Source organism: Pleurodeles waltl, chromosome 7 (genome assembly GCF_031143425.1).
Source record: "Pleurodeles waltl isolate 20211129_DDA chromosome 7, aPleWal1.hap1.20221129, whole genome shotgun sequence".
Taxonomy (NCBI): domain Eukaryota; kingdom Metazoa; phylum Chordata; class Amphibia; order Caudata; family Salamandridae; genus Pleurodeles; species Pleurodeles waltl.
In genome coordinates this window covers 1,145,027,288-1,145,039,503 of record NC_090446.1, presented here as the reverse complement: position 1 = coordinate 1,145,039,503, position 12,216 = coordinate 1,145,027,288, and the positions used below count along the sequence as shown (strand labels likewise).

General features: G+C 45.4%; 1 protein-coding gene across 1 annotated transcript in view; it reads left to right on the top strand.

Annotated features, from left to right (window-relative positions):
• The window catches only part of QRICH2 (glutamine rich 2), a 479,286-nt gene that overhangs the window by 120,280 nt on the left and 346,790 nt on the right, over nucleotides 1-12,216 (top strand). The window contains exon 3 of the mRNA XM_069201754.1: nucleotides 8,777-8,860. Within this exon, the coding sequence (XP_069057855.1) occupies nucleotides 8,777-8,860 (84 nt within the window). The remainder of the gene's footprint in view (nucleotides 1-8,776; nucleotides 8,861-12,216) is intronic.

Below are 12,216 nucleotides of genomic sequence, written 5' to 3'. Positions count from 1 at the left end.
GGATACGGCTTGGATTTTTCACAGGGAATATGACTGGGAAGACTGCCTGTGTAAAATGGAACAATGTTATAGCCAAGGATATTTTCACACATATAATGTGAGGCTGAAGTGGGAAGGAGAGTAGAGCTTGGAGGGATCATTCCATCGGAGGGGCCAATGAGGCTCTCTCCATGAAGGGACTGTGTGGACTGGCTCGTGCAGATGAGTTCACCTAGAGCAAACTCAAACAACGTTCTACTGTCGAAGAAAAGCCAGGACCACCTTCTCCCCACCCGAGCCCCTGAGTTCAAGAAATAGCAAAGTTATAATGTCCAGAGGGCCCTTTTGGGAGATCTCTAACTTTCAGGTTTTCTTCCTCTCAGTTGAGGAGTTGGCAATGTGGACACCATGGTCCGCGGAAAGTGTAACTGAGAGGCAGACCTGAAGACCTGTGGAGAGACTATTTTGGCTCAGCTGAAGCTCAGAAACGGTAATGCCACTTCAATTGCAGGAATTACTGGCCAAGAAGGCTCCTCTACACTCAGTCCTCCGAGCCACCCATGGTTGAACTGAGGCTGAAGGTTCCAGATGGGAATGACTTCTCAAATAGGGTTTACAAAGGTCCCTTGCAAGCTGCCTGGTCCTGGCTAAGACTAGTTTTGTTTTGACCACAAATATAAGCAACCCGGAGGAATACAGGAGAATGTTCTATGCAGCGCTTTAAATGGAAAAATAGAAGTGCAGGTACTCTGTGCCAGAGTACCTGCTTGTTTCTGAGAAGTGCCGGTACTCTCCAATTAAAAGTATTACTTTTTTCTTGAGATATGCCGGTACTCTCCCTCGCAAAATAAAAAAGTGCCGGTACTCAGTACCGGAGAGTACCGGCCCATTTAAAGCACTGGTTCCATGCATAGCAGCTGGCAAAGCACACTGACGGAACGGCCTCAGTTAGTCCCCATTATGTGCAATGCATTCCTGTCGTCTGTGCGGTGGGTGAATCTCAGCATTTCTGTATTGGCAATCCTTAGGTCTGTGCACGTGCAATCCTGGGGCTTGCACAAGCCTAGGGCCTGCACATGAACAAACCAGGTGTCTGTGCAATACCAGAGCTCGTACACATGATTTCCTGGGGTTGTACGTGCGCATTTCAGAGGTTCATGCATACACAGTCCAAGAGACCTAGACATGTACAATCCTGGGAGTTACACACGTACAAACCAAGGACTCTGAATATGCAGTCGTGGGAATATTGTGCCTGCCTTCAACTAGTCATGGAATCTAAACAATTACAAAAATACCCAATAACACTGCGGAAGTACAATTTTAAATTAATAAAAACACCCATCCTCCATTTTATTGTATTGGTATTTATATAGCATTTTCCATACGACCTGTGAGGTCAAAAGCGCTTAATTGATACACTAAAGTGTATTATCGTAATGTTATGTATGGCGTTCATTAGAAGCCTCTATTGTAAATAACCGGATCGAAATCCATTTATTCACTGCTGTGATGCAACAACAGCGGGAAACAAAAGTTATTTCCCACCATTGCTACCTCTCTAGGGTTAGTGCTTCCTTCTGCTCTGTTCTGCAGCCTTACCCGGGTCTGTGGAGACACAAGCGAGGCGGCGAAATGGCAGTTGGCAACTTTCTCTCACCTTTCTGTAGACCCCTGGGCAGTGGGATACCGTAGGTGGTGCTTTGCCTGCTCCAACCTGTCAGCAACAGTTCCCAGCAGACTCAAGCTGACAAGGGAATAGAACCTGTGCCGACGTTCATTTTTCACAGAGCCGCTGCACCAGCTCTTTGCTCTTAGTGTGAGTGCTGAGAGCTTGGCTTTTAAAGGGAGGTCGAGGGAAGGCCCAGAGATTGTGCCAGTTAGGTTTTTTTTTTACCATTTTGCGTGGGGGTTGGTGGGCTTTTGCATTTGGCAAGGGGGAAAGGAATTTGTTTTTCCAGTTTGGGTGGGAGGCTGGGGGTTCATGCAGAGCGTGGATCGGGTGGTTGACAGGAGGCCAGATATTTGTTTTTATATTGGGAAATGGCAGCTGGTGATCTTTGAAAACGGTGGGGCACAATACCTGCCAGGAGTTCACACCACTTTGTTCAAAATGTGCCTCATTCATACTCACTCCCTCTCACAGTTACTGTTTTACCCCTCACTCAGTCTAATTCACATTCTCATTTACTCATTCTCACTAATCCTCCTACTCACACACAAATCACTGTTTTTTCTCACTTACAAACACACTTCACACACTTGCCTTTCACACCCACTGATTCTGGGTCCTGGGGCAACTGCACCTGCTGCTCCATTGATAGCTACACCCCGACTCACTTCCACTCCCTCTCACAATCTCCAATCACTCACTCCTTTTAAAACTATGACACTCCTTCACTCACTCCCTCAGACTCACTTTCACCTATTATTACACACTCTCAAACTCGGTCTCACTCACTTTCAGTCTCATTGATTCTCGCAAGCACACTTACACCCACTCATTTTCACTCAGTCCCATTCATAAACACACTCACAAGCACGTGCGTACCCGAACAGAGGAACAACATTTTTAGACTTATCTTCCGTCCTTTGCTGGAAACACGGAGTCTCCTGGCGGCAGCAGCAGCAGAGCAGGAATCTGACACTGGACATTGGATCCAGTAAGGCTTGAGCCTTGATTCCCAATGAGGAGCCGGACAGAGCAACAAGGGCAGGTTTGGAAGGGGGAAGACCCAACTCCGTCCCTCTCCCAGATACTTGATAGGCCCTGCGGCTGGGACAGAACTGGGGGATCCTTTCCCTGCTGCTCTGGGTGGCCTCTTATTGGTCTCAGGCATGCACTGAGGAAGGCATAGTATGTTCGCTAAATAAAACTGATTGTTCCTGTGTGAGGGTCCCGTAGTTGAACTATGCTCCTCAAACATGCGCATTCCAGACATTCACATGCAGTGTTGTGTTTTTACAGCACTCTAGCTGGATCTTGCCTCACCCCTGTCAGTCCCCTTCTCTTCCTCCTGTCATCAGGAGCCTGGCGACGAGGCCGAGAGGGCTGACCTGCACACTGGCAGCGCTCATGGACACACGAAGGTTGTGTTTTCATGAACACTGCTACATTAAAGAATGTGCTGTGTTGGAACTCAGAGAGGCGAGATGCAGAATGTGGCGTCCCTCGGGTGGGGAGGCTGCACACCGAAGCCCCTGACAAGGAGGATTCCAATGGTATATGGACAGAGAATGGGGAAAGTTTGAGACAGATGTGTGGGTGATCAGCAGAACATCCAGTCGTTTTTCCAATTTAGGTCGGGGTGGGTGGGTGGGGGGGGGGGTAAATATAGGGAGTGGTGGGGAAGGTGGCATGCATAATGTAAAATTATAGAGGTGTAAGCATTGACTAAAGAGGTTTTTATTTCCTCGGGTTCTCAGTGTCATCATAGACAACTCGTGCTTTGCTTTTGTCTATTTAATATCACTCTGAACCCCTAAGGGAAAAATACCCTGGTTATTCACTGTTACCCACCTATAATAGATGGAATTCTGACAACCTTGTGGAAAAACCTGTCTATAATTCTTTATGATTTGCGGCTTGTGACACACCAACTCACCAATTATAAAGAAATAACGGCAGAATTCAATTGTAATAATTTATTACAGTTGAGTTGTGATGTCACTATGCCTGCTGCCAGCACCTGAGGTGAAAGCAGGTCAGGCCACACAGCATAATTAAAGCAGCTGTTTAAAGAAGAAAAAACAAACTGTTGCTTTTCTTTCTTCTGCTCTGTTTTTGTAGCTATACATTGTCAAAAACAAAGGAAATAGTTAGGACAACATGTTTATTTTTTGCACTCATTGGGTAGTTATAGAAAATTTAGAATCTTTCTGCATGTTTCTACTGTGTATTTTTAAAATAAATCTACTTCTAATATATTTTTTGCTATAATTATCTAATAGCATTTTTGATGTGTTTAATTTTGCACTAGAGACTATATTTTTATTCTTCATGTTTGCAAACCTGCTTTCTCTTTTATATGAAAGAGCTATGCACCAATGATTTAAGTGGTTCTCGGGAAAGGTCATGGTGTGAACATATGTTATAAGAAATAAAATACCCCCTGCTGTACACGGTAAGGATATTGCAAGTCACCTCAGGGTTCCATAACATTATCAAGGAACTCACCCTTCGGCCTCGATCCGCCATATGGTCATGGAACTTATCGGTGACTTGCAATATCCTTATATGGTACAGCAGGGGGTACTTTATGCCATATATTTTTCTGTATATTATCATCAATGAGACAACTTTCCTATGATTCTTCTGTCCTGGAACACACTACAGCCTCTATAAGCATTCTCCAGCAGCTGCATCTCAACATATGCCAGCTGCAGGTTGAAACAAAAGTTTTTGAATGACAGATCACTATGCCCCATAGAACCATATAGGGCATAGTGTGATGAAACTCGGTCACATCATATTAATTTATGGTGTCCACTTGCCTGAAAAATAGTTTCTCCTGTAATATAATGTTTTTTTTTTGCATTTGGTGCAAAACGTGAGAGTAACCAACTTTGCTCTTCACACACTCCAAGCCCTCAGCTGTGCCAGTGTCAGAAGCTCCACACACACTGTCTGCCAGAGCATATCAGTTCTTGCAGTCACTACACTCTGCTGCTCCAGTACTGGGACCTCAGGTGAAGTTCCATCAGAGCACCTCAGTTCACACACTCCAAGCCCTCAGCTGTGCTCCTGCCAGCACGCTGTCTGCAAGAGCACCTCAGTTTCTGAGCTTAGCTGTAAACAATGCTATAAATCAGGCTGTTATCTTGGTCACATTTGGTCTGCCTGCCTGTGCCATCCAGAGGCCCAGCCCCTAGATGTAACCTGATGTCACCTAGGGAACCTTTGTATGGTGTCCCTGCTCTTTCAGCTCTGCTCTGCTATCCACATGTAGCTCAACCAAAGCACCTCCTTCCAATTACTCAGTGCCCACTGCTGTTCCAGTGCTGGGACCCCTCACCTAGCTCTACCAGGGCTCCTCAATCCTTAGAGACAGTGCCCACTTTAGCTGCATACTGGGATCCCATTCCTCGCACCATCAGTGCACCTCAGTTGATACACTCCAAGCCCTCAGCTGTTCCAGTGCCAGAACCCCACACACTGTCTGCCAGAGCACCTCACTTCTTACAGTGAGTACACTCTGCTGTTCCAGTACTGGGACCTCACGCACAGCTCCATCAGTGCACCTCAGTTCACACACTCCAGCCCCTCAGTCGTGCTCGTGCCAAACTCCACATATGCTGTCTGCCAAAGCACCTCAGTTTTTGCAGTCAGTACAGACTGCTGTTCCAGTACTGGGACCCCGGGCTCAGCTCCATCAGTGCATCTTAGTTCACACACTCCAAGCTCCTCTGCTTTGCCCAGCCAGAATCCCACACACGCTGTCTGCCAGAGCACCTAATTTCTTACAATCAGTACACACTGCTGTTCCAGTACTGCGACCTTGGGTGCAGCACCATCAGTGCACCTCTGTTCACACACTCCAAGCCCCTCACCCGTGCCAGTGCCAGAACCCCACATACACTGTCTGCCAGAGCACCTCAGTTCTTACAATCAGTACACACTGCTGTTCCAGTACTGGTACCTCGGGTGCAGGTCCATCAGTGAACCTCAGTTCACACACTCCAAACCCCTCAGCTATGCCCGTGCCAGAACACCACACACGCCATCTGCCAGAGCACCTCAATTTTTACAGTCAGTACATTCTGCTGTTCCAGTACTTGGACCTCGGGTGCAGCTCCATCAGTGCACCTCAGTTCACACACTTCAAACCCTCAGCCGTGACCGTGAAATAACCCCACACACGCCATCTGCCAGAGCACCTTAGTTTTAGTACACTCTGCTGTTCCAGAACTAGGACTTCTGGCACAGCTTCATTAGTGCACTTCAGTTCTACTCCCTTCTGTGCCTGTAACTTTTCCAGTACTGCAGCCCACATGCAACTCTGTCAGTGCACCACAACCCTATCCTGCAGCACCCCATTATTTCAATACCAGGAATTACATGCCGCTCCGCTTCTCATTCCTCAAATTCTGCCTTTCTGTTATTCCAGCACTGGGCTGGGACACAGCTCTGTCTATACCCCCAATCCTGATCTGAAGTACCCCAATATTGCTATATTGGGGATCACATACAACTCTGCTAATGCACCTTCCTGCTGTTCTGCAGTGCCCTCTGCTGTTCCACACTCTGACTTCTGGTTGAGGATGTGGGGGAGCTAAACTCTCAATGTTTTCTTTCTCTCCCACTTTTCTCTTTCCAGCTCTTAAAATCCATACATTAACAGTTTCGCTCTTTCTTTCAACAGTTTATTTCTACTCCCTCCCTTTTTTTTATTTCCCTCTTCCTCTTGCTACCTCCTCTTTCAAACTTGTGGTTATTTCTTTTGTTTATTCTCTTTTTTCTTCATCAGGTGTTCATTCTTTCACTGTTTTTTTCCTCTTCCATTCATTCTTTATTTGTCTTTTTATTTGCTTTTTCCTTTGACTTGGTATGCGTCCTTTCACTTTTTTTTTAGACCTTTCTTCCTTCCTTTCTTTGGTATTTTCTCTTATCTTTATCTGTCAATTCATGTTTTACTATCAAGCAATCAATCAGCAGATTTGTAGAGCGCAACAAGTCACCCACTAGGGTTTCAAGGTGCCGGGGGTAGCAAGGGAACAGTCGTCGACGATCAGTTGGGGATCAGTCAAAGAGACATGTTTTGAGGTCTTTCCTGAATTAGAACATTGGAATGTTGTAAGCTCCATTGAAAACAATGGAGTGCTGCGGGCTTTTACTGGCCGGTAAAAGCCCGCAGCGCCAACATTCCAATGTTCGCTTTGTTCACAGCAGCAGCTGTGAACAAAGCCTCACGGAGCCCGAGGGGATTTTAATCCCCTCGGGCTCCGTGAGCAATTTGTTTTTTTAAATAGAACATTCTGCCCTGAGTGGCAGAATGTTCTAATAGCCTTAGAACCCGCCGTAGCGGGCTCTACCGGCTATTAAAGGCCCTTTCCCTTGTTAAATGCCCTCGCCTTCGGCTCGGGCATTTAACGCGGGGAGCGGGCCTTTAATAGCCGGTAGAGCCCGCTACGGCGGGTTCTAAGGCTATATTGCGATAGGGTGGGAGATTGTCTGAGGTGGATGGGGAAAAAATCCTTCTTTTTCCCGTCCGTATGTGGAAGCCACAAGTTACTTGTCTGTGATGTGTCAGTACACAAATGCCCTGGTTCTTTTGCTGCTTGTTTCTCTCACCATCTCTCTTTTTTTCTAATGTTCATCTTTCTCTTTCTTTTCACACTTCTTTCATTTTTTCCTCTTAATCTTTCGTTCGCTAGCTTCCTTCCCTTTTTTCTTTTGTCTGACATGTTTGCTCTATTTCTTCTCTTAGTTGTGTTCTCATTTTCTCGTTATTTCTTTCCCTTCTTTCTTTTTTCTTTGTGACCCCTTCTTTTTCTTCCTTTTGTCTGTTGTATTCCTTTCGCTGCTCTTTTTCTGCCCCATCCTCTTTCTCTCCTGAGGCCTAGTTATCAATGGAGCAACAGGTGCAGCAGCACCGGGGCCTAAAGACCTATGGACCTCACTCAACTCTAATTACTGCTGTATTTTCCTACCGAAATTGCAGTCAACCATTTTCCTTTCTTACTCCCGGGCCCATGAAACTGTTACTACGCCACTTGTTCTCTCCATCTTTACTCCTGACTGCCTCTATCCTTTCACCCTCTAATCCGTCCCAAATTATATTTTTGTAATGGTGTTTTCAGCATTACACTCTAATGCCAAAAGGTTTATTTCTGCTAAAGGTCTATAGGATAATTGTATATGTTTTAAGATAGAGGAAGAAGGTACATTGAAGTGATTTAATTAAATGCTGGTCCACTAGAATTATATGGCAGGAAAAGACGACATTGTGAGGAAAGGTTGACCCATTATGTGGGAAGAAAAGTCCAGTTATGAATTTACAATCCAATAGCTCTGATTCAAGAAAATGTGAAACCGATTGCATAGCAAATGCTTGTTTAGCATTGGCAACACCTACTTAGCCCTTCAGCAATTCAATATATAGTCTATGTGAGATAGATTGGATGCTCCGTATGAACTGAGGGAGCTGGGGGTGGGTTTCTGGGGGGGAGGGGGCGATGGAGTGGTATAGTTAGTGCCTACAGCGTGACTGTCTTTTCCATTTGTCTTTACCTCAGTGATTCATCTAATGTTGCTCTACAGTGATCCTCCAACCTTCCTCGTCACTCTTAGGAATCCAAAGTAGGAATAGGTGCTAGAATGGAGGGTGTTATCTGTGGAAAATATTTTTGTAGTGGTATTAACTGATGCTTCCCTTCACTTCCGGGCCATGAAACTTTGCCATTGCCACATAGAAAGGACATGAAGAGAGAAAAGACTGATATTCATGTGCCACTCACCAAGGCAAGGCTGAATGAACAGATTGTCTGACAATGAATGGGCAGAGATGTAAACACAATATGGCAGCAGATTTGATGTCATGCCTTCTGATGGTTTATTACCTGAGTGGGAAAATAGATGTGGTAGGAACATCTTGGCATAGGACAACAGTGTGCACAGGGCTAGGCACCTCACTTACTACTAACCCATACAATAAAAAAATACAATTACAGATTACATTATCCTGTAATGTTGGTTAGTTAAATGTTATTTATTTAATTCTAGCATTTAGTAAACCAGTACTCTTTTGCATATCTTTTACAAACATATTACTAATCATATAATCTGTTTTTATCCAAGAACATGGCCCTCCTGCAAGACCTCCTGAATGAGATGAATGTCTTAAAGAGCGACGTTGAGAAGCTCAATGAGCAGTTTGGTGAGGTAAGTCTGCTATAAACCCTAGTCTCTGCCCACCTGAGACACACTGATTGTGGGGTGAGCACTGAATATCCTGAGGTGTGGGAGTTCTGACTGCCCTGGAGTGTTGGGTCATACATTGGGCGCAGGTGTACCTCTAACAATTTGAAAGTTATGCTAGGGTAATCTTTATATGTGTTAAGTGCTGTGTGAATTGTCAGAGGTGGGGGCTGAGTGTTCTAGGCACTGGCCTGAGATATCATGAGATTTATACTTAGGTCGGTGGCCTTGTTGCAAATGAACCATGCCCCTTGAGATTCACGCATTGTTATCAAGGTCTTGTTCAGTTCTTATCTAGGTGTTTGAGCTGGTTGTAGCAATGGTATGTGTTTCATTAGGCCCCCCCCTGGGCAGATAGCCTTAATGTTCTAATTGGCCTACATCTCTTTAGGTTCAAACTAGTTGGATGCACTTGATATTGTAGTTGGTTTGTGTCTCAGACTCATACCTATGTGGAGGGGCTTGTTTTTATTGATTTGGTCTCCTTAGGTTTATATTTTGGTGGAAACTGTTACTGTTGTAATGGTTTTAGGTCTCAGTATTTTATACCACAATGGGTGACTTTGGTGCTGTAGATGGTTCATGCTTCATTAAATTCAGGCCTGCATAGATGATCGTTTTGCCCAGATTCCCTGTGATTTTGGCCTCTAAAACTCAAAGGCTGTCTACCTGTTCTAGAGCTTCATAAGACGAAAGCCCAAATAGCATCAAGCGCATCTATCAGGCCTAGTGTCATGTAACACCTAGGCCCATTAGAACAATAAAGCCAGCATGGGTACAGAATCATATGGGGTCTGGGACATCCAGAACACCCACCTTAGTGTGGCCGTACTGTGTGGTGTATCACGTGCCCTGTCTTCCTCCTGGGGTAGGCAAGAGTGAGCAGCTTATAAGAGGTCAGTTCTGGTTTTGTAGGTCGTGCTTCAGACCTGGTTGGTGGTTGGTGGTTGGTGTAGTGTCAGACCTGTGTCAGGGTTTAGGATGGAAACGGCGCATGCCGGGCTGCTTATCAATCTATCAGGGTTGTCGTCAGGATCGGACAGGCCTATAGGGCAGTCAGTCAGGCAGTGCCTGATGGGGGCCTGAAAGGTCAGTGTGTGGACCGTTCTTTAGGTCCCAACCTACCATACAGCACAGCTGTCTGGTTTGCTAAACACATCTTGGGGATTTTCAGAAAGTTGACCTAGAAATGCATTCCGTTTGTTGATTACCATTGGCTTTGTGGTTTGTAACTCACACTTTATAGATTTCCATTTGCTGGCTTTATTTGCTTTAGGCTCTCCAGGTTTACTTCGTCCCTCCTGTTGCCTAAACTTTGTTTTCTGTATCCTTCCACGAAGTCACTTTATGTTAACAGGCCTTTAGATCTTGTTCTTATGTTGTCACATTTGCTGTGCATTCCAAGACCGAGGTCAAATGTCAGGCACTGTTTTCCAGTTGCGCTTGTTTACTTTTCTTTCTCTGACTTCAAAGTCAAAGGACTTAAGTGACAATCTTGCTGGATACTGAGGGTAGGAAAGAGTTTTTTTCTAGCACATAAAAACATTTAAATGAACTGTGTAAGTATTTCAGAATATATCAGAATTATGAACGCACAAATAAAGCACTTTTCTTGTTATTTCTGAAGTGTGTTGGAAACAAATACTTTAATATGGTCAAAATAATTCATTAAACAAGGTGATGCAATTTCCACAAATTGTTCAATAGTTTTATTAGTAAAACTGTATGTCTGAGCAAATGCAATGGTTATTACAATTGAAAATGTGTTGTCTTCAATGGTGGTGTACTACTACACCATGAACATTCCACTTTACGCCACTTCACTCTACGCCACTTCGCGCTATGCCTCTGAACAGCAGCCACGTTGGTGAACAACATGGCTAAAACACTTTGGCAAAGCCAATAGCTATTGCATAGGCCAGACCTCCTGGCTGTGGCAATGCTTGTTTGGTTGGCTGTGGACCTGTTTTAAGGTCTGCTGGGCGTTTTTTTACTGTTGATTTCCATTATGTTAAAACAAACATGATGTGTAGTAAGCTTAAATTCATGCAGTCTTCCATACCCTGAGCAACACCAATACAGCATGTATTCTACAAGGTCAAAACTGCCCCAGTTTGCAAACATGGGCTACCTTTGCAGTTGTCTAATTCACTAAGGGAAGCACTTTTATTATGGTGCCCAAGCATATTTTCTGTCCAATTCAGACCCTGGTTGTCGTTGCCTTCCGAAGGGCTCCCTTCCCCGCAATTTGCGTACTGAGACGTTATGCACGATTGAGGTAAACTAATGCAGCCTGCTAGAAGGTGTCTGTATTAGTTGAGAATGGTGTTTTTTTGTGGTGGGTATTGGGAGAACTGTGTCTTGTTTGAGGACTGCCACGGGAGGGCGCTGCGGTGCTTAGGTGCATTATTAGAAGAGGCGGTCCACGGGGCAGAGTTGTGAGGTGCCCCCAGTGCTGACGCAGCTGCGTATTCTTCCCACACTGAGGCTTGTGGTCCCACCCACACTACTAGGCCAGCATGGTATGAGCAGCGCTCGCGCGCACGTGCTCTGCCAGTCTTGGCCCGCTGGCTCCAGGCAGCCACGCGCATTCCAACAGACTCAAGGGGAAGGCGTCTTTTCACTGTCACATCTCACTGCCTGCCTAGTAACTCGAGCTAAGGCCATAGCAGCGTATTCCGTTTCTCGGATGAGGGCCCGGGATAGATGCGACCTCTGGGCTCCCTGTGTTGTTTGTGTTGGATACACACAAGATAACAACCAGTAGTCAGCCAGATGAAAACCATCGCACCTCCGCAGGATTCACATTGCAAAGTAAGTCTCCAAGACAGAAACAAACACAGCGACAGCGCAAAACAAATCTTAGTCCTTGGAGACTCAACAGGGACTCCCCTGCGCACGTCCGTGAGCAGTGTTTGCGTCACATGCCGTGGCTTTAGTTTTACTTCTGCAACTATAATACTGTGCTGAAGCAAACTGTGTACTAAGAGTATGGAAGAGATGACGGAAGGTGCAAGTCATACAAGAAGTTCCGACATCCAGTACTCCTGCCCCCGTCTCAGTGTCTCTCTACACTCGCCATGTCATGAGTACCTGTGTTTCTCCTGCACGTTAATGCCATACTACAGCACCGTCTCTAGCACACCCAACTTGTTAATTACCACACTCCAACCACCTGTCCTCAAAAGACATGCAGCACGTGTTCGAACAGAAAGTGACTGCAAACATTTAGCGTACAGTGTCTGCAAGAGCCGTTGATTTGCACGAACTATTCTGCTCTTTTGAATATGTATCCCTATAACGTTGTACTTCGCTCCTCA